The sequence below is a fragment of the Pogona vitticeps genome, chromosome 5, assembly GCF_051106095.1.
Source record: "Pogona vitticeps strain Pit_001003342236 chromosome 5, PviZW2.1, whole genome shotgun sequence".
Classification (NCBI taxonomy): domain Eukaryota; kingdom Metazoa; phylum Chordata; class Lepidosauria; order Squamata; family Agamidae; genus Pogona; species Pogona vitticeps.
Window position 1 is genome coordinate 82,935,299 of NC_135787.1, and position 25,075 is coordinate 82,960,373.

The 25,075-nt window shown below is 41.7% G+C and overlaps 1 protein-coding gene across 5 annotated transcripts in view; it reads right to left on the reverse strand.

Annotated features, from left to right (window-relative positions):
• Positions 1-25,075, reverse strand: part of TBC1D19 (TBC1 domain family member 19) — a 122,531-nt gene that overhangs the window by 7,632 nt on the left and 89,824 nt on the right. For 4 of the 5 annotated variants that reach the window (XR_012087589.2, XM_020780408.3, XM_073001115.2 and 1 more), the window contains 4 exons: positions 21,398-21,430; positions 19,973-20,082; positions 13,089-13,180; positions 5,746-5,861 (listed from right to left, as the gene is read on the reverse strand). Coding sequence is in view for 4 of the 5 variants with exons in the window: in XM_020780408.3 (XP_020636067.3) it covers positions 5,746-5,861; positions 13,089-13,180; positions 19,973-20,082; positions 21,398-21,430 (351 nt within the window). In the remaining variant the exon portion in view is untranslated. Of the gene's footprint in view, positions 1-973; positions 1,196-5,745; positions 5,862-13,088; positions 13,181-19,972; positions 20,083-21,397; positions 21,431-25,075 lie in introns of those variants that run through there. The other variant, XM_078394039.1, reaches the window with a different exon arrangement.

Consider the following 25,075-nt stretch of genomic DNA (forward strand, 5'->3'; position numbering starts at 1 on the left):
GTATGAACAACAGCACATGAAACTAGGGTTGTCAGATACATCTGTATGAAAAGGAGGACACAAAAAGCCAAAATGGAGGACAAAGGAGGACACATTAGGGTGGGGGGCTCTGTGCACAGGGTGGGGTGGGGGCATGTCACTCTTGGAATTAGGTATTGGGTAGAATAGCTGTTTGATCATGGGGCAATACCATAACCATTCAACCTACTCATTTTTTGGACTACAAAACTCAGAATCAACTGGCCACTGTGTTTTTGTATTTTAAAAAATGTTTAAAAAATAAAAACAAAACAAATCTACATATACACTTACTGGGCTCCCAGGACCAATGGAGACAATCTATTCCTTTCTTTAATGGAGACCCATCCACCTTGTTTTACTTATTGATTTTTTAAATTTTAATAAAAATGAAATAAAAAGTTTAAAAAGTTGTGTGACAGATTTGAAACACTTTATAAAAACCAGAACAAAAACAGAAGGTGTGGATTTTTCTCAGCTTGAGAAATGCAAAGGGTGGAGAAAATGGATTTGCAGACACACAAACACACACACAAAGCCATTTTCTCCACCTTTTGCAATTTCTCAAGCTGAGAGAAATCTGTGTGTGTGTGTGTGTGTGTGTGTGTGTGTGTGTGTGTGTGTGTGTGTGTGTGTGTGTGTGTGTGTGTGTGTGTGTGTGTGTGTGTGTGTGTGTGTGTGTGTGTGTGTGTGTGTGTGTGTGTGTGTGTTTTCTAGCTCCCACAAGCATAGGGGATAACTCTGCATATGCTCCTGGACCTGGAAACGCACTCTGCACAAGCCCCAGAGTTGGGTTGGGGTCAGGGCAGAAGGGGTGATTGATAAAAGTGCCTCCTGTTTCCCGGCTTTAGGAGGAAGGAGGGACCGGCCCGACCCCTATTTCCCTGGCTTTGAACCACCACCACCCCAAATCCCAGACCAGCTTCCCCTCCAGCAGGCAAGCAAGTGCACTCACTTCACTCCTGTCCAGGTTTCCATCCATCCATCCATCCATCCATCTCTCTGGCACCTTCCTGCCTTATTCAGCTCCCAGGCAGAAGCAGCCATCCACAAGCCAGGGATTGATTGCCCGGGGCTGCAGCCCTAAACAATCAAGCCACCTTATCTCCCGATCTCTCTGAAAGAACTGGAGGATTTACAAGTGCGGCAATCAAGGAAGTAGCAGGGAGAGGTTTGGCTGCAGGGGTGGGGAGGGGTGGGGGGTGGAGATACAAAAGCCAGACATTTTCAAGTTTTTTAGTTTTGCCTGCCGGATGGAGGACATGCTCCGCAAAAGTAGGACATGTCCTCCTTTTGCCGGACGTCTGGCAACCCTACATGAAACTAAGTACATCTTATGATCAAGAGCTTGTACAACTACCCTTAGCAGCAATAATTTGAAGGAATCATTTTCTGTATGACTTTATTAGTCTTTCACATCATTGTGAGGAATTTGTGCCCACTCTTATTTACAATGTTGTGTCAGTTCATTGAGGTTTGCAAGCATTTGTTTATGGACAGCTCTCTGAAACTCCTGGCACAGAATTTCAATTGGCTTGGGGTATTCACTTTGACTGGGCTATTGCAACACCTTTATTCTTTTCTTTTTCAGCCATTCTGTTGTAGACTTGCTGATGCGCCTGGGATAATTGTCCTGTTGCATGACCCAATTTAGTCCAAGCTTTAGCTTTCGGGCAGATGGTGTAACATTTGACTTTAGAATACTTTGATATACAGAGGAATTCATGGTCAACTCAATGGCTGCAAGGTGCCCAAGTCTTATGGCTGCAAAAGAAGCCTGAAGCATCATCCCTCCACCATTGTGCTTGACAGTTGGTATGAGTTGTTTGTGCTGATATGCCATGTTTGGTTTTCACCAAACATGGCTGAGACGATTGCCCCACGTCACTCATGCCATTCATAGTAATGAGCTGATTTGCATGAGCCTATGAGAGGGCTGGAGAGGTGCAGTCATTTGAATATCTTCATATAATAATAGAAACTGTTCATATTTGGTATATACTCTTATACTTCCTTACCCATTCATTAGTCCATCTTTCTAATTGCATATAATTCAACCAAGATATATTCTTATTTTGAAGGATTTGTTTCTTTTGATCTTTCGATCTCTTTTTATACAACTAGTCTTTTAATCTAATATATAATTTCCCCAATGAACCTCAACTGATTAGCCAAAATTTTTTATATATATATTTGGTATGCCTATACCTCCTTTTTTGTTGTTTTATACCAATACTTTTTATTTATTCTGGCTCTCTTCCCTTCATTACAGTATTTATTAATCATTCCTTGCCAAAATTTAAAATAATCTTCTGTTAACTTTACTGGTAACATTCTAAATGAAAAATAAAATTTTGGTAGAATCTTCATTTTTATCAGTGCAATCTTTCCAAACCAAGAAACTTTTAAGTTAGTATATTCCTGTAGTTTCTTTTTAATATCCCCTTTTAATTTATTATAATTATGTTCCTTTTTTTAGTATCTTTTACTAAATCTATTTTAACCATTTTACAAATCATAAATCATATTTAACAACAAACTTTTCTTGTTCTCGTTTATTATGATTAAACAACATTTTTACCAATTTGTTTTCCATTTATGAATATTCTTCCTCACTGTAGAATATGGACTTTAAATGGTTTGGAAATGGCCTTATAACCCTTCCCAGATTGATGGGCAGCAACACTTGCTTCACTATAATCATTGCTGAGGTGTTTCCTTTGAAATGCTTCACACCATAAAACTGTTAAAACTCCAGCTTTTATAGAGGTGGTGTCACATTCCCAGGGGTTTTAACAGGCAAGAGTCTAATAAACCAGTCCAATGTCAGAAGTCCACCAGATGCAAAGCAGATACCAAAATGCCAGAGCCAAAACACAAACTGTAGTCAGAAGTCAGAGTCCAAAGCCCAAGGGGTCCAGAGGAGAGGGTCCAGGATAAGCAGGAGCATGGATGTGAGCCAGATGAATTGACTTGTTGTTTCCATGAGCTTCCCAGCCATCTGGGAGCTGATTATATAGTAAAACAGTCACTGAACTCCTGGAAGCCTTTCATTCTGTCAATAGGGCTAGCTGATATGATGTTTCTGCGGGCAGCATTCAGGCAATCCCCTGACCTTTGCATCATAAGTCTTTGTCAAAATCTGGCCCTTACCTTGGCTACTGGGGGAGGAGAATCTGGTGGCGATTCAGCTGACTGTGCTTCTAATCGCTCAGCATTCTCCTCAGCTATAGTTAACCCCTCAGGTTCTGGATCTTCAGCTGAACTCATGACAGTAGTCACACTTGCTGATGATCAATTACTCAATGGCATTTGGTTAGCAGCACCTGGTTGCTACTTAGCCTCTTAATTCCTAAGCATGGGTGCACTTAGTTTTTAACACATGGCTTCTCCATTATGGCTTTATTTTTGTAAAATGAAGCATGACACCATGTAATATGTCACATGATTTTGTTCATCTGAGGTTGTATGTACCTAATTTTCAGACCTGCTAAGGATCAGATGATTTTTATTATGTCCTGATACATAGAACCATAGAATTCAAAGAGGGTGAACTTTTACAGGACTGTCTCTGTCCCTATCTAATTCCCCCCCCCCCCAATTAAATGTCCTTTTTCCACTCGGTTGCACATAATCCAATCAATAAAGTTACTGTAGTGGACATAAACCCCATCTGCACCATTTGTCCACTCCTTTTTACAATAAGGACTGTTCATGAAGTGATCATGTGGATAGATAATGGGAATACATTGTGGAATATCCACACTATTGCCTATCAAATGGAAAACAGACTCTGTGTGTATTACAACATGCAGATTGGGCCTAATGTGCAGAACAATAATACTGAGATATCTGATGCATGGGGAATAAGGTGAAGAGAGCAAGGCCAGGCACATTCTAACTCCATGATGCATTAAATTGATTAGTCCCTTATCTATTCTAAGTGTGATCCATCCAATGTTAAGCACTTCCATTATATAGAACAGAGGTGGGCAATTAATTTCTATAGGGGGCCACATGAAAAATCTGAACTGTGTTCAGGGGTGGCTAGTAATAGGTCCCCAATTTGTGGGTAGTAATAGGCCCCCATTGAGTGAGGCCCTGCGGTGAACGAACTACAAGGCTAACATAGTTAACTCCTTAAACTTTTTAGGGAGTTAACTATGTGAGTGTTGTAATTCGTTCACCACAGGGGGGAAAGAGGGGAAAAAACCCTCGACACTGAGCTAACTCACCTGTCCTCTGTTCCCCCGTGGCCTTCCTCTCTGACTATTTTCTATCCCACGCAGGCGATGTGATGCATTATCACGTCGCCTGCGCAAGGATTGCTTCCAGCCTCTTGAGCCGCAGGCTCCGCAGCCTGCAGCTCAAGAGTAACAGTCAAAACTCACGAGACCCCAGCGTCAGATCTCATGAGTTTTGCTTACTGCCATGGTGGGTGACTGGAGCCGGAGCTCCGGCTCACTCAGCGACGACGGGCGGGTCGGACTGGAGCAATGACCGGCGGGCCAGACAGGAGCAGCTCTTGGGCTGTATGTGGCCCGTGGGCCACACTTTGCCCAGGTCTGATATAGAAGAAATTATCTCCTATTGACTCTAATTAAATAAATGGTAAATAAAAGGAGTTGATTATCCCCTATTATTGTAGGCCAACAGCAGATTGATAACATCAGTTCATGTATCAAATTGGATGTACATCTAATGGCTTGGCCACCGTTTTTTCCTTACAATGTTGCAAGAAGCTGCTAAATAATGGTATTTCTCTTTGAAAATTCCAACCAAGTAACTCCAATAAAGGAATTGTAGCAATTAACTGACAGTTCCTACACTAAGGAACACTTGACAGATGACAAACTGAGCTAGTAATTTCATTGATTTTAGGAGACATGAGTATGAAATTTATCATCTGGTTTAGGGAGAATAATAGAGAGAAGTGACTTTGCTTTTTACATATCTTATTGCCATTTGAGCTAAACTTCTTCAGAAAAAATCAACCCCTCAGTGATCCAAGGAGCAGAACTGTCAACAAACACAGTACCTGTGAGAAATTCAGCTTTGCCAGCCTGACTGTGAAATAACACCAAACAGGATTGTTGATGCTGTACAAACTTACCAATCATCCATTTTAGCCACATCTGGCTTCCTTAGGCATTAAGAGAGGAGATACTTTGTTGACCCTGTCTCCTCCTACTGAACAAAAAAGTCATATACTAGGAAAAGACTGGGCTTATTGTACCTATTCTCAACACTTACATATGGTATCACCAGCTGCCACCTGAAGATATCCAAACCCTGGAGAATTGGTTTACAAGCTCCTACTAAGGCAACTCTTTGAGCAGAAAGTATTAAATATATTGGTATTAGAGAAGAAATTGAACAATGGCCCATCCTTAGCCATCCTGCCACACTTCGTACAATTCTAAGATTTAAAAGACCTGCAATCTCAAATTATACCTTGAAGAGCAGCCAACATGATGTCATGTTTCTTCACCAAAAATAATAACACTTACAAAAGGTATTAGATACTCAGTGTGGTGTAGTGGAAAGAGTGATGGACTAGGCCTGGGTTCAAATCCCTGCTTAGCTATGGAAACTCACTAGGGGTGCAGAACTGATAAAACCACTCCTTAAATAGCTGATTTACCTTGAAAGCCCTATTAAGGTCACTATAAGTCGGTTCCAACTTGACAACACATAACATAACATAAAAGCTATTACTTTCATTACCAGCAAGAATTTCTAGAGAGTTGTATCCCAGAATTCTGTCCCATAAAAGCAGAAGCTGATCTGTAGCTAAGTAACCAGAGAATGCTCGTACCATCCATTTAAATGAGATTCTTAGCCTACAAGAAAAAAGACATTATAGTATTATACATTATATATTTCCCCATGAATTTCAGTCACTAATAACTTGCTGTTTAGTTTAAGACGTGCTTGCATTGATTTCTGTTCCTTAAACTGATCAGAGCCCATTTTTTCTGATTCTTAACTCAACTAAGAAAATGACAGGTTACCTACCTGTCGTAATTGTGGTTCTTTGAGTGGACCTCTGTGATTCAGACTATGGGTAATCCGCACATGCGTTGAGCCTCATTGGAATATTCTAGAAATTCTGCAGCAGCAAAAAGATACATTAGTACAGACCCCTCCTCCTTGGTATATGTACCTTGGCAACAAGGCTCTCCCTTCAGTTAGGTCAACCGCCACATAAAGAAAAGAGGGTGTGGCAGTGGGGAGGCTGGGTCGGGATGTGTGAATCACAGAGGTCCACTCGAAGAACCACAGTTACAGGTAGGTAACCTGTCGTTCTTCTTCATGGCCTCTGTGAATCACACTATGGGTGACTAACAAGCTACCCTACCTGGAGGAGGGTGTCATACCAAGGTAGATGACAAGACAGCACACCCAAAAGCAGCATCAAATTTCTGCTGAACGTCCAGTTGGCAGTGACTGATAAACGTGGATGACTGTACCCATGTGGCAGAGGCACAGACATCCAGGAAGAGGACGCCCCAAAGAAATGCTCTAGATGTTGTCAATACCCTGGGAGAATGAGAGTAGATACTCTGAGGAACTGGAACTTGAGCAAGCTGATAAGCAAGCTGGATTGTAGACGCAACCTACTTAGAGATCCTCTGTGAGGTAACTTGAAGACCCTTAGCAGGAAGTTGGTACTTGACAAAAAATTGAGGTGTCTGAAGGATAGAGTGAGGGCTATGTAGAAGGCCAGGGCCTGTCTTACATCCAACATATGGAGAATCATTTCTTGAGGAGTAGATGATGGAAAAAAGGAAGGAAGAACCAAAGGTTGGGATAGGTGGAACTGGGAGACAACTTTGGGTAGGAAAGAAATATCTACAAAAAGTTTAACCTTATCTGGGTAAAACTGGAGATAAGGGTAGTCAGACCTCAAGGACACAAGTTCACTAGCACGTAGAGCTGTAGTGATGGCCACAAGAAACATAGTTTTGAAGGCAAGTAACCTGAGGTTGGCTGACACCAGGGGCTTAAACACAGGCCTTGTAAGTTGTTGCATTTCTGGTTTATCTGAGAGGCAAAGAGGTTGATGGTGGGTGTGCCCCATCTTTCGCAGAGGGAGAAAAAAAAAAGATTGCTCTAGCTCCAACTTGAGACTCTTTGTGACTGAGCAAATCCACCAGATTGTTGTCCTGACTGGCCGCATGTATTGCCATGAGACAAATGTGATGAGAGAGGCACCATTCCCACAGGTTTACAGCAAGGCATAAAAGACTTGGGGAGTGAGTGCCCCCTTGTTTGAGAATATAATATGTTATGGTGGTGTTGTCTGTGGCTATCTGAACCATTTTGCCTATAAGATGGTTTGAAACCTTTGCAGGCTTTTATTACTGCCAAGAGTGCTAGCTCGTTGATATGGAGCAACTTCTCTCTTTGCGACCACTGGGCATGGATTTGCAGGGATCTGCAATGGGCACCCCAGCCAGTAAGGCTGACATCTGTGGTAACCTGGATTTGTGGGTGGGGTTGTTGAAAAGGCCATCCCATCATGAGGTTTTCAGTGGAGCGCCACCATACAAGCTGGGAGGTGAGTTCTGGAGTGACTCGCAAGAACATACTGTATGTGGTGGATCTGTCAATGGGTTGAACAAGGGTAAGAACCATGCCTGGAGTGATCTCATTTTGAGGTGAACATGCTGAACCACAGCAGTCATGGATGCCATAGTGCCTAAAACATGTTGGACTGTTAGCACAGATACGAGTGTGTGAGGAGTGAAAGCACCTAGTAAGGACACTAGATTGGGGTGTTTGTCTGTTGGAAAAAACACATGAGCATGTTTGGGGTCTATAACTGCTCCTATATAGTGAACCAGTCTTGTGGGTTTTAATTTGGATTTTTGCAGATTTACTGCAAGGCTGAGATCCCAGAGAAGAGACAAAGAGAAGTCAATGTGTTGTTGTGCTTTGTGACGGGAGCGTACTATGAGCAGCCAGTTGTTGATGTATGGGGAAATATGAATTTTGTGAAACCTGAAGTATGTGCCACGGGACCATGCATTTGGTAAATACTTGGGGAGCTGTTGTGAGTCCGAATGGAAGTCTTTTGAATTGGTAGGCCTGAGTTCCAAGTTGGAAGTGTAGGTAGGGCCTGTGATAAGGATGGATGGGGATGTAGAAATAGGCATCCCTGAGGTCTATGTCTGTGAACAAGTCTCTTTTTTTGCGGAGTAAAGGAAGGACGGACTCGAGGGTAACCATGCAGAACTTGGTGCTAGTGATGTATTGATTTAGCTCCCTGAGGTCAAGGATGGGGTGAAGGCCTCTGTCTTTTTTTGGAACTGTGAAATAGCAAGAGAAAAACTGTGACTGCATGTTGTAGTGGTACTGGTTCTATGGTGTCTGAGTAGTGACGACTGTATTTTGTTCTGTAGAGTTTGCGATGGAGGTGTGATGGTGTGTGAAGCTGGTGGAATTCGATGTGGTACCCGTTCTGTATGATGGAGAGGACCCTGTGGTGATGTCTTTCCAAAGGGTACTTCCAAAGGGCACGAGGAGAGATGGGAGGTAATATTGGGATCTCGGCCAGTTGTACATCAAACCTGATGTTTAGGCTTATGCTCCTTGTGCCTAGTTGTGGTTTGTTGGCAAGATTTGTCTCTGTATGGTTGCTGTTTATAGTAAGCCATATAAGATGTTTGCCTTCGAGGTTCTTGTTGATATTTTTGACAGGAGGTGTAAGGGTGGCGCCACTGACTGCGCTGAGGGCATTTTTGATATGTGGGGAAGATTCCCCGATGCCTGGCAGCTGTCCTCCTTTTCTAAACATTCTCAAGAATGGCGTCTATCTCGGCAATGAAGAGGTCTTCAATACGTGCACGTGCGTCCTCGGCTAGACCTGTGGTTCTAAGCCAGGAGAAACGTTGAAGCACTACAGAGGTAGCAATTGATTTAGATGTGGCATCAATTGTGTGTCTAGCAGATAGCATCTGCTGTTTTGCCACTGAGAGACCCTCTTGTTGAAAAGTTAGTGCTAAGACCCTTTTATCTTTGGGAAGCGAATGAATAAAGGTTAATATATTGTTCCAGAGAAAACGCTGGTAGGTGCCCATAGTTCCCTGATAACTGGCAACTCTCATGGTGAAATCGACAGAGGAGTGTAGCCATCTGCCCATAGAATCAATGCATCTGTCTTTATTAGGTGGTATTAGCACTTGTCTGAGTTGACAGGGAGATTGTGAAGCCTCAATGAAGATGGAATTGGGAGCCAGTTGTTTCTGTAAAATGAATGTGCCCGGGTCATGTACTCAATGAAGGTTGTCTATGTGCTTTGACACCAAATAAGCTGATGCTGGTTTGGTCCAGGAACGTGTAGATATGCTCAGGAGAGAAGGAAGCATGGAGATATGGACTGGTTTGGTAGTATCTTTAGAAATGGGATCATAAAGATGATCTGCTGGTTCATTAGTAGGGCTGTGGATTTGTAAGTTGAGGGATTTGGCGATATGAACCATTAATTGAGCAAAGGTTTGAAAATCCTCTGCTGGAGACGGAGGGTCTGTGTCTTCCAGGTCAGAGTCTGGTGATGTTAAAAGTATTGATGGCATTTGAGGCCTGGAACCATGATCAGATAGGTCAACATCATGTTTTGAGTCAATCGACTGGTCCTCAAAATATTGGTGTCAACGTCAAGCTGTCAATGTCGAGGGGGCGTCGGTGGACAGGGGTTGATATCGAGGGTCATCGAGACCAGTATATTGAGAACATTTGACTCCTGTAGACATGGAAGATGCATCCACGGGTAGTGGTTGATACTGAGGATCGTCGATATCTAAAGGGTCAGTATGGTGATGTCAATATGGAGGTTGCTGTCGGTGTCGAGACAGCTGTCTTGGTGATAAAGGTTTCAATGGACCACATTGCATTATGGTGGAATAGGCAGACGCTGGTGATACTGAGTGGGATGAGCACTCGCGGTCCTCCTGATGGGCAGGAAAATAATAACTTGCCAGTGCTGCAAATGTGCCTGGAGCTGAGGAGTATTGATTGGCTTGCTGGGGTTTCTTAAGTGCTGGCAGATAAGAGGTGCCAGGTAGTCCTGGGCGATCATGGTTATAGGATCGCTCTGACACCAAAGTCTCTCTAACAGGGACAACATGTTCCAGCAGTGACGCCACACCAGGAAAGGCAATTGGTCGATAATATTTGGTGGGTCTCTCTGTTGGACACCAATTGGGGGAAACAGCATCCTGATGATGGTGCTGAGCGTAATCTCTTTCTGCTCAAGAAGGCAAGCAGATGCTCTTATAGGCTTGGTGCCTTTGTTGATGTGACAGAGGCCGAGGTGGGAGGCCTACTGGGGCAGAATATGGCACAGTTTCTGGTTGTGTTTCAGTGCCATGGATGTCTGGCGAGACAATTGGAGAAGACTCACAGGAAAAGCCGAAGATTGTTGCAGGCTACTAGGAAAAACTGTGAGTTGATCAATGTGGTGATCCCATTCGGGAGACTGGGATGGTGATAGTTGATGAGGTGGAAGTGCTTCCTCATCCAAAAGAGAACCTACACAGATGAGGTCTCTGGACTCCGGTTGTTGCGGAGTCGGGAAAATGGTTTTGGAAGGCTTTGATTTCAAAGACTTAGTCTTCTTCAGAGGCAAAGGTTCAGGTGGTGTGGAAACGACAATGGATGGCTTTTAGTGGCTGTTTTTGGTGTCGAGGGCTTTGATGTCGACTGGTTTTGTGCACTCATGACTGTCGATATCAAGGGCACAGTAGGTTCTCTATGATCGGAATGAGATGGAGTAGCCGACGGACGCTGTTTGGTTGCTTCAGAAACTGCTTTATCCATTGTTTTAGCGTGGGACATGGATTTGCAGGAAGATTGGACCATGGGCTTAGCAAGTTGGAGAGATTGCTCTCAAAGCTTAAGCTTGAGCCTAGAGAGGCAACTGCGGAGAACTTCGCATTTAAAGTTTTTGCAGTGAGGGCACGAGGAAGTTCAATGAGCCTCACTGAGACAAAAAAGACATTTAGCATGGCTGTCAGAGAGCGAGATCTTGTTATCGCAGACCAAGTAGTGTTTAAACTGGCCTGAAGAGGCCATGAATCGAAAGCCAGCTTTAAAAAAAACAGGAGGGGGGACGCTTCGGCCCTAAAATCGGAGCGCATTCTTGTTTTGTAAATAGTAAGTTTAAGAATAATAATCAGTGATAAAGATATTATATAAAAGTTCAAGAACTTTCCTTCTTTCGCTTTCAGATTCTCACAGAATGAACAAGGTTCTCAATGCGGCAGTTGAAAGAAGCTGAAGGGAAAACCTTGGCACCAAGGTACATATACAAAGGGGGAGGGGTCTTTACCAATGTATCTTTTTCCTACCGTAGGGAGCTCTAGAATATTCTGACAAGGCTCCGCATATGTGTGGATTACTTACAGTGTGATTCACAGAGGCCACGAAGAAGTAGTAATCTTTTTTGACACTCAGTTTGGCATCATTCACTCGTTGACTTCTTCCTAATTCAGGATCTATGTCAGGGTTCAGTAGAAAAGCTATCAGGACCCAGGACAGAGCAAGACCACAGGAACAAGTTAGAAACAACCCCACAGCCCAAGCAGAGACCAACCAGCTAGGGTTATGAGTCCAAACAGCAGCCAAGTAGAAGGATGATGCCAATCATGGTCAGACAGTCCAGGAGTCAAAGCCAGGAAGAACAGTATCAAGGCAGCAGGGTCCAGAGATGCAGGAGAGGCAAGGCAGGAACAACAGGGTACGTAGACACTGCACAAACAACCAGGAAGGCAGGCAGGGCAGGAACCACCAGGCAGGGCAGGAACAAGAAGGCTGGCAGGCAAGGCAGGAACAAGGTGGGCAGGGCAGGGCAGGGCAGGGCAGGGCAGGGCAGGGCAGGGCAGGGCAGGGCAGGGCAGGGCAGGGCAGGGCAGGGCAGGGCAGCCAAAGACCTTGATTGCTTAGGCAAGTTCTGGGAGGGAGAACCACTCCTTAAATAAGCCTTCAGGTGAGCCTCATGAGTGGCCCAGCAGCTGCTACACAGACCAGGGCCTGAGCCTGCAAACACCAGGCCACTCCTGGCTCAGACTGGCCCTGATCCTGCAGCTCCCAGGGCAGTACGGGCCGGATCCTGCCAATCTACTGGCTACCTGTTGATTCAGAATCAGAACTGAAATACAGTTCAATATTGGTTCCAAATAGAGATTCATGCTAGTTCATCCTTCAGACAAACTGGTGTCCAGTGCTTCTCAGATCTCCTCCTTCATTAGGTGCTCACTCAGAGATAGCACTCAGAGAAGGTGGGGCAAGGAAGCCGGGGCACTGTCTCTGAGTCAGCACCCACCAGAGGATGCAGGGCTGGGAAGCCCCAAACACCTTTTCTTCTGAAGGACAAACCAGCACCAATGGCCAAACCAGCAGTTCGTGCCCATTTCTAGTTCTAAGTGTAGAATTTAATTCACTTATTGAATTCTGACTAATTCAGAATCTATTGATTCACTGCTTCTTAAACTTAACAGTAATTAATGAATTAAAACTGAAGGAAAAAAGCAAAATCCATAATTTGATGGGATATTTGTATTCGTCTCCCTGGAGACGAATACGAATATTGCCATCACAGGTGGCTGTGCTGGTTGGACCCTCCTCCCAGAACCGGGCTGTCCACTTACCACTTGCAGTGTGGCATGGGGGGGCATTATTGTTCATGCCACATCAGTCACGTAAGTAGCCCAGCCAGACCTCTTTATCTCCTTGCACTGCTGATCATTCAAGTTGTTGAGCAAGGAGACTTGTCATCCCACCTCCTTGCTGGATTGGTCAGCAGCACAGGGAGGCAGGGAAGGTCTGGCCAGGCTACTTCTGTGATTGACACAGCCTGAATGATAATGGCTGCACGTCACGCTGTGAGCATTTAGCGGACAGCCGGGTTCTCAGAGGAGGGCCCAATCAGCCAGGCCACCTGTGCTGGTGATATCCATATTCCTCTCCCTGGGGAGACAAATATGAATATCCCATCTTTATTCAGAATCCATTCTAAATGTAGCTTTTACCCCACATCAGCAATCACATTTATGAAGAACACTTACGGCTGCGCTCCAATTTCCCGAAGATGATAAAACAGCTGTGGGAGATTAGTCTGGAGAAGGGTCTCAAACAGCAAACACAGTGATACAATGCCCTTAAATTAAAAAAGGGAGGTACCTAGTTTTAAAAACAAAAATACAAAAAAAAAAGACCACACCCTGTACAGATTATAAATCATATGCAACAAGTTGAAAAATCAGAATATGAATTGATAAAACCAGCTCATGGAAAAACAAGGACATACCAAAATTTAGTTACTTTAACACAACTGACTCCTTTAAATTATAGAATACTGTACTGTCACCTGCAGTACAGGGGCAACCTGTCTTCTCATTTGTACTTTAACGTCTGGTACATGAGTCTAAATTGTGTGTTAATCCAGACAATTTAGGCCCAAACACCAGCTTTTAAAGTACAAAGAAAGGTATGCTATTTAGTTGATTCTAAGACAAGTTTAACTATTTTCTTAAACTTAGGTTTGTATGTCATAATTGTGACTCTGTAAACTACCACCCCTTAGGTGGCCACGTTAACATGTGGGCTTGAATCTGGGGAAGCTAAGAGCAATGGGACCAACAGGAGAGATTCTGTTTCAAGTCTAGATTGTTAAAAGAGTCACCCAAGATAAAATGGGCAAAACTGAGACACCAAACTAAGATGTATCCATCATCTTCAGGAATTAATGGTCAAATCAGCAGAGGTGAACTGGTGGCAAGCAACGAAACTCTTGGCAATCGCCTTCTGGGTAGTGGCAATAGTGGAAGGTCACATTGGCTAATGAAGAAAATGGATTAAAGCCAAAAGGCTATGCATAATTGCTTACGTAAATGGGGGCAAAAAATAAGTCTGGTCCTGCATGACACATAATTGGAATACAAAAGGTGAGAAATTTAAATCAAGGTAAATGTGAAATGATGCAGCAAAAAATGGAACATTTAAACATCGTAATACATGATACAGTGAACTAATGTGGACTGGAATAGGACATTTTTAATCTGGTAATTGCAAAGATTGGAATCTTATTATGTATGGTCTGTGTTGACCAAAACACAGTTTTGATCAAACTCTGGGAGGCAGTGGAAGACAGGAGGGCCTGGTGTGCTGTGGTCCATGGGGTCACAAAGAGTTGGACATGACTTAATGACTAAACAAGAACAACATGGTTTGTGTAACTTGCCATGCCTAATTAATGAAGTGCCGGAGGACATACTGATTCTTCAGTTGGGCACAAGACCTCACATGAGACTGAGACACACCCAAACACCTTGTCAATTACATTCAACAAGTTACACAAGTCTTACACAAACACCATGTCTGTAAATGTTTCCAACTTTCCCTACCACCAAGGTTTCCAATCTCCCTTTCATCCCGAAGAAGCTGTTGGGTGTCCCTGGTTGGGGGAAGTCTTTAATCTCTAAAAATGACTGCAGTCAGGATGATTTTACCAGCAGCTGTGATTTTAGGAGATTAAAGGCTCCCCACCCCCATCCAGAGGTCCCCAATCTTCAGAGCCAGGAACTGGAAACTTTTAACCCCCTCCCCCCCAACTGATCACAGTTGATCATACAGTCAACCATAACTTTATGCTACTGGATTTCAGCCTTTGTTTCTCACTCTAGAAGAACAAATTCATAAGAAATTGTGTAGCTGTAATAGTAAGATTGATGTAACACAAGCAATTAGGGCAGTAAGAGAAAGTCTGACTAAAGAGTATCAACCAGAATTCTTGGAAAATTTGTCGGTATTCAAGTTAGTGCTCCAACTATAACCGCTGAAAAATAAGAAACACAAAGTGTTTATGTTTGTGTCCTGGATGAAACTGATCACGCCAAAATAGGATTTGCTGATAATCACAGGTGATAGGAACACACAAGTAGGAATGAAGCAGAGTCAAACAATGTTGGAAAATCTGGTTTAGGAGTCAGGCATAAAGCAAAACAGTCGGGCTCCCTGGAAAAGTGAACGTTGGAATGCTTTTAAGATATGAGCATAGCAATCTAGTGTTGCTTTTATATCTTTTGAAGAGATCAAAGCATCTCTCAAAATATACATATTCTCAGATTGTCATAAACATTCTAAATTAGAGATGGGGGTATTTGTATTGGTATATGAATACGAATACCCCCGCACAGTTAGCGATAACGAGGGTCCAGCCCCATGGGGCCGGACGGTCCACTCACAATTCCGCCGCTGCCGCAAGCTCCAGCATTCTTCCTGTCACTCGGGAGCTTGCGATCTGTGAGCCACACTTCAACCTGGCAGAGAGGCTTGTTGTGCCACCTCCTCCCAGGAGTGGCGAGTCAGTCGTGAGCTACGGATAGGAAGGATGCCGGAGCTCACAGCAGTGGCGGAATTGTGAGTGGACCATCTGGCCTCATGGGGCTGGACTCTCGTTATCGCCACCTGTGCGAGGGTATTTGTATACGAATACCTCCATCTCTATTCTAAATCTTTAAATTTAACTTTTGCCCAATTGCAAAGAAAGGTAACTTCTTGTGTATATGGGCTCAAAATTCCTAATCTTTTCTGAAGGTTGTCTGGATATCCTACTTGAAAGATTAGAGGTTGATAATCACTAAATTGGATATGAGTCTAATCTGAATGAGGTAATAAACTTAATCATGGATGAGGAGACTGCAATGAAATTGACTATACTGGCATCCATGTGACTGATGAAAGTGAATTCCTTTTCTCTGGGAGCCATTCAAAATGTAAAGAGGTTTGCCTTCTGGGAACCATTCAAAATACAGAGACCAGCCTGCAAAATCATTTGAGTAAAGCACTTCTCTTCAGTATCTGTATTGGGATGTGGTGGTGCTGCAGGTTAAACTGCTGAAGCCTCTGTGCTGCTTGTCCCAGTTCCCACCAACCTAGCAGTTCAAAAGCATGCAAAATGCAAAAATGCGAGTAGATAAATAGGTATCCCTTGATGGGAAGGTAAACAGCGTTCCATGTCTAGTCACGCTGGCCATGTGACCACGTAGGATTGTCTGCAGACAAAACGCTAACTCTATGGGTTGGAAACGGAGATGAGCACAGCCGCCTAGAGTTGGACACGACTGGACAAATTGTCAAGGGGAACCTTTACCTTTACCTTTAGTATCTGCAACAGGGTCCTTAGACTGCCCATCTTTCATCTGTGGGATTTCTTCCAAACTAAGATGTGTGGTTTGTTGGACTGATATGTTGGACAGTTTGGGCCAAATTGGGCATCAAATTTAAAGGGTCTACAAAGGTTTTAAACTCATTTAGAAGGACACCCCCAATACGCCATGTTAACTGAACAAATATAACATCAAAGGATTTAAGGTACATTCTTAATGAGGCATTTAATTTTTTGTTGGACTGTCCACAAATATTCCAAGAGACAAACTTCAGTGAATTCCCTAGGGCTCTCCATTGACAAAAACAGCCATGATAATATGTTTGATTTATTGGAGTATCTTGAGTGATCTGAACAAGTGAAGGATCCAAAAACAGTTAGTGGGGAAATATACATCTCCCCCAACCCACCTATCATTCACTATTTGTGACTTTAGAAGACTTTAAAGTAGCCTTTGACTACATATCTCAGCCCTATCTTTGAAGGGAACTGGAATTCTTAAATATAGATCATAGGTTGCTCAGGAGAATCCAAGGACTGTATAAGAATACCACCCTATGAGTAAGGGTCACCTCTGATGGCAAGTTTCAGGCCCAATCCCAGTAAATAAGGAAGTGTTTCACTTACGTTTATTAGCCCCCTCTCTATTTGATTTATACCTAAACAACATAGTATCCTTCCTATCCAGCCCCAAGTTTTTCCTACTCCATCTAAAGCACAGGAATATATCAGAATTTTTATATGCAGATGATGCTATTCTCATGTCCTATACCCTGGGGTGCATGCAAACACTGTTAAGGGCCTTAGGTGTTTATTGTGCGAAGGAACCCCTCCAGGTATATGGCACCAAAACCAAAATTTTAGTTTTTGGGAAAAAGAAGAAGAAATACAAATGACAACTGTTCTATCCCAAAGGATTCAGGTAGCTGGCTCAAGGCCAAATCAGCCCTCTATCCTTCCGAGGTCAGTAAAATGTGTACCCTGCTCATGGGGGGGGGGGAGTTGTTGTTTCCATAATTATACTGTAAACAGCTCAGAGAGTGCTCTAAGCACTATGGGGTCGTATGTAAGTCAAAGCAACCACTACAACAATTCCATAGGGTCCCTTCCAGCTCAGCAGTTCTAAGATGATGATGATGATGATGATTACTGTTGTTATTATTATTCAAAAATACCAGGCACAGTCAATCAAAATTATAAAAACATTCACTGGTATTATATAACAGATACAAGTTTTAACCAAAAACCGAAGTAACTGTTCAATATTGGCACACCATGTATGTTATTCCTAATATTGCTGTTTTTTTCTAACTCTGATGATGTGAGTTCTGAGATCTGCAACTGCTTATAGTACTGTGTGAAATTCTTTGATATTGTTCCCAAAGCCCCACTGAAGTGTGTTTCATCCACAAGCAAGATGTTTCAATTGCCAGATCACTGTACTTTGTTAGTTTTTCCAATTCTTTATTTTCTACTCTGGCATCCCCTGGAATTGCAATGTCGATGATCCAGACATTTCTTCATTCTATTACTACTGTATCTGGTATGTTACGTTCAAGGTGTCAATCAGTTTGGATCTAGAAATTTCACAAGATCTTGACTTCCTCATATTCTGACACCTTCTCTATCTGATATTCCCACAGATTTTTGGAGGCCAGCAAGTTATATTTTTTGCATAATTACTATTGCACTAATTTTGCCACTCTATCATGTCTAATTTTGTAATCTGTGCAATCTTTGGACATTTGCAGATGAGGTGTGGCACAGTTTCATCTTTTTCTTGGCAAAGTTCTGATCATGGTTCTGAGTTTATTAAAACTGTATATATACCTTACAGTTCAGGAACATGGTCAGATCACTTAGAATCTGAAGTTCTATCAGCTGAGGTATCCATCAATGCTATTTATTGTTTTTATTTAGCTCTGCGGCGTGTGTGTGAGATTTTGATGGAGCCTTTAGTACAACCATATAAATTGCTTCCTCAGATGCTTCATGTGGCCCCAGTATGGGCTCCTTCAAATAACACAATATTGGAAACTGTCCAGTATAAATTTCTAACCAGAGTACTAGAGATACCAACATCTATCTCCAAGGCTATCTTTGTTTATGACTTTCCTCTCTCTTTCTCTGTCTTCATGCCATTTCTCTCTCCCCTCCCACATGGCTCGTGTATATGTGTGTTCTTTTTCTCTCTGGTTCCTCCCTCTCTTTTTCTTTGATTCCCTCTTTCTGTGGCACCTCTCTCCCTGCCCCTCCCCATTGTTCCTCTCTCACTTGTTGCTTCTCCCCACCATGTGGCTGCTCTGTGCACAGGTTTATCTTCAAAGACATCTATGCCTGTGATAAGCCTGAGGTGGAGGGGACCTATAAGGCCATGAAGTCCAACTTACTGCTCAGTTGTGGAATCCAAATTAAAGTATATCCGACATATGGTTTTCTAGGTCATTAATAAAACTGTTGAATAGCACTGAGCCCAGGACTGAGCCCTGGGGTACCCTGCTTGTTCCCTCCTCCCAGCTGGAGAAGGAACAATTAATCATCACCCTCTGAGTACGATTCTGTAGCCAACTGTGTATCCACCTGACAGTTGTTCAATCCAGCCCGCACCTAGTTAACTTGCTTATCAAAATATAATGGGTACTTAGATCAAACACTTTGCTAAAGTCAAGATATAAAATGTCTACAGCATTCCCTCTGTCTATCAGAGCGGTTACTGATCAAAAAATGAGATCAGATTAGTCTGCTGGATTTGTTCTTGACAAATCCATGTTGGTTCTTAGTTATTACTGCTGTGTTTTCTAGGTGCTTGTATAGTAACCACTGTTCCAGAACTTTCCATAGGATTGATGTCAGACTGACTGGTCTGTAGTTCCCAGGTTCCTCCATTTTGCCCTTTTTGAAGATAGGGACAACATTAGCTCTCCTCCAGTAATCTGGTACCTCACCCATTTCCAATGATTTCATGATTGTCTTCCTAACACCATCCATGCAATTATTTGCTATTTGTCTGTATTATTTCTTTGTGGCCTGGCCTTCCTTCCACTTCCAACATTTTTCCCTTTCTATTTTCAAGTTCTAGGTGAACTTTTTGAGAAGACACATTTTTCTCTTTTTTTAGCTCTTTTCCACTTTTTTTTTCTTTTTGGAATTGTGTGTAGCTGTGCCTTTAGAATTTCCTTTTTCAATATTCCCACTCCTCTTGAATTATTTTTTCTAGTAGGATCTCCTGCCATGGGATCCTACTTATCATGGTTCTGAGTTTATTAAAATTGGCTTTCCTAAAATCCAGCATACATGTGTGGCTACACTCTGCTTTTGTTTCCAATGAAATCAAGAACTCAAGTAGAACATTGTCACTTTTACCTAGATTTCCCCTTACTGCATTTTTTTCCATCCAGTCATCTCTATGGGTTAGAATCAAGTCAAAGATAGCTACTTCTCTAGTTTCTTCCTCCACTTTTTGTATAAGGAAGCACCTCAAATAATATTAAGTGAGTTGGACTAATAATTTCATGTTATAAGACAGTTTATGTTCATCTGCCAAAAACTGGAGATTTTATCAATACCACTGAGTTGTTTTATGTGAGTCCCATAAAGTTAAAGTGTGCTCATACAATATATATGAGCTAATACATAGTATACAGATAGATTTTTCTTTATCATTTGTACAACTTTTGTATTCTGTCTTTCAATGCCAATCATCCTTGAAGCTAGTTCCTTGTTATTCTCTGAAATTATTTAGAAACAGGACGCACCAATTAAATTTGTACAAAGCAAACTTACAGAAGGATGTGAAGAGATGGAATGAAGTCTGAAGAAGTAACGGACATATATTTCACGAAATATTTGATACAATTGTGAAGGTTCATTGTAAAGAAAACAAAGTGGAGCAACTGAAAGAACAAAAAGTCACACATTATTTCATCATTCTGAAATAATAATAGTTCAGTAACATCATTTAGAATATTTATAAAGTATAGCAATTGTAAAGGAAAATAAAAGATGCATCAAATTAAGTACCAAAATGTATGCTGATATAGCCCATTGATAGAATAAAAATGATTTGCCTTTCTTTCTTACAACTCACTCAGATATTAGTTTTTATAATACATGGAAGAATTATGGGCCATTTCACATATGTGATAACTTTGAGAATGTTAATCACATGGTTGGGCCACATGCAGTTTAAGATACAATTTCTGTGAATCAAGAACATCAAATAAGTTGTCTATGTGCAGCCACACTGGCAGCTGTAATAGCAGTTGCATTTTTATGAGCAGCCAACCAATTAAGCAATTGCTAAGAAACCACTATTCATATGAAGGTGCTGATAACAAAAACCTGAATCTGGTATAAATACAAGAGTCTCCAGAATTGGATCAGACTTTTCTTCTTCTTCCACCAAGGGCCATCTCCCGGATGATACGAGCATGGCAGGCAAACCTAATGTAGCTGTGGCACACTTGGCAACTCTGGCAATTCCCCATCTCCTATTCTCATATATATCAAAAGTCTGGAATTCAGACCAGCAACAGATCTGAGACTCTTCTAATATCTAAGTATTAGAATGATTGGTAAACTTACAATATGATCACAAAGAGAAATACATCACAATCTAGATTGCTGTAATATTTATTTATTTGTTCATTTATCTTTACATTTTTACCCCACTCATTTAATGATACACCTGCGCGGCTAATAGGAATAAGAAGAAATGACAACCCACCCATCAAAAACAAAATCCAGTTAATAAAAACAGAGTGAAGAAACTCCAGAGGTAATAGCAGACAAAACTCAAATTAAAAACATATGAGTGCATTAAGATGAATCTTTTCCTGGCACAAAATGCATGGGGAAATGTGTGCAGCCTAACCCCAATCCATCCCCAGTCTGGACTTTTGGTCCACCTGTAGGGCTTCTACTTTTGGAGGCCATGCTGGGAGTGATTCCCCAAAAGATGGGAATTTAAAGTTAAAGTGACATCACTTTAAGGGAGATTTTCCTGTTAAAGCAGCCCCTTCTAGTATGATCAGGTGTGCGTCTCTGCAGCTGTCTGATCACATCATATGATGAAAAAGGTCTTCCAAAGGAGTCCTGAAACCCCATGATACATGACAAAAACACTCTACACAAGTAGCTCTAACAATATACATTTCTTTCTTGTGTGAAACATGTTTAGCTCAGATGCTAAACTGAAAAGTCACTTACCATACATTGAAAAGCCATGAAAAGGAATTACACCTGTAAAAGAAAGACATCCCATTTCATTATTAGCAGTGTTCTTGATTTCACATCTTTGTGCCTTGCAAGAGAATGACCAGACTCTGCTTTCACAAAACACAATTTTGAAGCATTTCATTCTTTCTGTACATGTGAACACCTATTTAGCTTTACAGATGTGAAGAAATAATTGATTCCCTGAAAATGGGAGAGCAAGGCCACACAACTCATGACTCACAAGTTAATGGAGCCCATCACAGCCAGCCAGTAACACAATAAATCTCTTTTTGCTGTCAAAAACTTGACAGGCCCTAATGCACAGCTGTCTAGTTACAGACAGTGTAAGGAAGCATGATTGATTTGCTCTAAACCAGGGGTTATCAAGGGTAGACAAATTGTAGTCCATGGACCTCACATAGCCACATGAAGCTCTCAGTGTGACTTCCCCAGAACATTTTTCTTCTTCTTATAGTTAACTCTAAGAGGTACAAGGTGTTGATTTTGCTGCTTTTGGCTCAACTAGACAGTAAGAACTGACTATAGTAACATGCATCTTATTTACATCAAGACTGGATTATTGTAACATGTTTTACATGGGGTTAGCTTTGGCAACTCAGTAGAAAAGACAATAACACTGGGAAAAGTTGAAAGCTGTAAGAAAAGAGAAAGACCTAACATCAGATGAATTAATACAACAAAGGAATCAAGACTAGTAATGACAGGTCGTTCTGGAGCCCATTAATTCATAAATTAGAAATGAGCTTACAGCATGTAACATCTTTATCAAGTCTGGAAGGTATTGTGTTTACTGTGTTTCTATACAGGTGCATCCTGTATAGAAGTGGGCTCCAGCTGTTCAAGTACACATTCAATTCACCTGTACTGAAACAATCTAACTCTTTCCCAACAGAAGCATTGCCTACACAGTAGATGCAGATTAACCATATGCTACATTATATTAGAGAATGACAAGTTACAATATAGCAAGCATAAGGTACAACAGGAGTTCCTCCCTGTTTTCTGTGAACAGGGCAGTGCAACAATGCTATGCCCATGAAAGAAGAAAATCATATGTGGAAGGAAGCAGGAAGCTCCACTATGAGATACCATCCATAATGTAAATAAGTCGTGAAGCACAAACCAATCAAATATTTCTCAAGATGACAGACACTTAGCTTAAAATAACTAGATCTACTGTACATTTCAGGCACAAGAATGCAAGTGGGAATAGATGATGATGGTACATTCTCTTGCAAAGATTCTGCTATTGCAGCATCAAATATCTTTCACTAGACAAATCTTTCTGATGCTTCCAACAATATGTGCTGTGGATAATGTGTGGAGAATACTGCTCCAGAAGTAGTCTATTCGTGAGAGCAAAGTAATGCAGGAACCATGAAGTCACACAACATTCCTTCTCTCCTTCTGTAAAACAAACTGCACTTGATGGGGCTTTCCCCCATCATGACAGGAGACTTTCATTCTAAAGTTATCAAAAGATTATCAATAAGTTGGTTTCTATAGGTTTTTTGGGTTGTTTGGCCGTGTTTTGAAGGTTTTTCTTCCTAACATTTCACCAGTCTCTGTGGCTGGCATCTTCAGATGTCACAGAGACTGGCGAAATGTTAGGAAGAAAAACCTTCAGAACACAGCCAAACAGCCCGGAAAAACTACAACAACCATCAGATCCCGGCTGCGAAAGCCTTCGAGAATACATTGATTATCAATAAGTTTGGAGAATGGCAAAAAGTCTACAGGAATACAAAATCAAATCTTCAAATAAACTTCTGTGACGTGGCCCCTGCTTGTTTCACCAAACAAAGAGCTCACACTATGTCATCCCACCAGCTGACACCAATAGTGACGTTCACTCCTTTGATGCACCTATGAGTTGTGTCCTCACAAAGGGTTCAGTCTTCTCTTTCTCTCAGTGCCATCAATGGATTTCTTTAATCCATGATATAAAAGACTTTAGTCAAACACTTGTCTGGTAACTGTCAACAAAACTTATTTATTGAAGTGTATCAAATTTAATCATAATCACAAATGTTCTTCAGATATTCATTGCACACGATCAAATCATTAAAATACCATATATCTTGCCACATAACCAATCACCCCCTGATCTATCTATTTATCTTGAGCAGCTTATCTCTATTAGTATCTGTTCCTTCTCTCTCTCCTCTCACTATCTCTCTATCTGTCTCTGCAAATTTTGTCTCTCTTATCTTTCTCTTTTCCTATCTCTTATATATCCGCTGACTCCACCCCTCCAATCCTCTCATAGGCTCATGCAAATGAGATCCTGACTATGAGTGACAGGAGTGACATGGGCAATCGTCACAACTTCTTAAGACAGTCAGAGCAAAATTAAAGGTAAATGGTCCAAGAGGTAGAGATGTTCTGCAGTTTAGGCCTAAAACTGGCAAAGATCAGCAAAAATTCTCCTTTGTCTGTGTCAGAAGCACCACAGTTCAATTAATAAATTTATCAGATAATGTTTGCTCAATAACAGACAGTGTCAAAAAATTAAACAGGTTTCAATGCATTCCAATGGGGAAATGCTTTTCGCTAGACAATGATTTCGCTAAACAGCAATTTCAGTGGAACGGATTATTATCGTCTAGCGAAGTACCACTGTACTTCTCTTTGTATGTCACTGGCTGCAATGCCTGATGACTAACTAATTTTATCAACAGAGGTTGGCTTCAAGCATGCCATATGAGGTCTCTCAGTTACAAATCTCATAATGGAAATTGTGGGGCACTGCTGGTGGGTGTCCCCATGTGTATCTTTAATACAAAAGATACTGCAATCTTGTGACTGGCAAACCTGATGCAGAAGATCTTCTTTAACTAGTGACAAGCCCTCATTGTTAATAGAAGCTGTGGTTAGCTTTTGCCCTGACGAGGGTCTTTTTGTTACTGGTGGCTGATTACAGACCATTTGTTCAGCCACTTTTCCACTTGGAATTGACACTGCAGTGAAGCCTGCTCGGCACTTCATAATTATAAGCATATTTAACCAGGACAGAAACATTATATGGAATGTAGATGGGTGGGGCCTCCTGCTCAACAGCCATTAACATTCAAGGATTTTGATCATTATTTAGCAAGCAGGACTTCCTTTGGAAGTTAAGTGACATATTTGATTTCAATTAAAATAATATCAACTCGAATTACCTTCCCCATAGTTCTTTGCCACTGGTCCTTCAGCATTGAAATAAAAGCTGAAGGAAGAGTCACTTGATGGAATATGCACATATTTAGATGCAAGGATATTTTTTTCTTAAATTGGTTGCAGTGTAAAATGTCATTCTCATACCCAGTGGAAGTACACATGAAATGCAGTTGTGCGGTAGTACAGAATTATTGCATCTGGACAGAGAGGGACAGTGAGACACAATAAGACCATAAACTGCCTTTTAGTTTTTTGTGAATTAAAAACAGTGTTATAACTTGTGTGTACATACAACTCATTTGTTCCCCCTAATATTCTCTGGAGAAACGGGTTTTTAAACATGAAAAACCTGTTGCGTTAGAAAGACATATAGGACCAAACATAAAAATATTGAGCTGGCCATGGATGAAAATGGCTCTACCTTAATGCAGACAGAAAACTGTGAAAAGAGGAAGGGAAATATACTGTTTTCTTTCCCAAACTGCA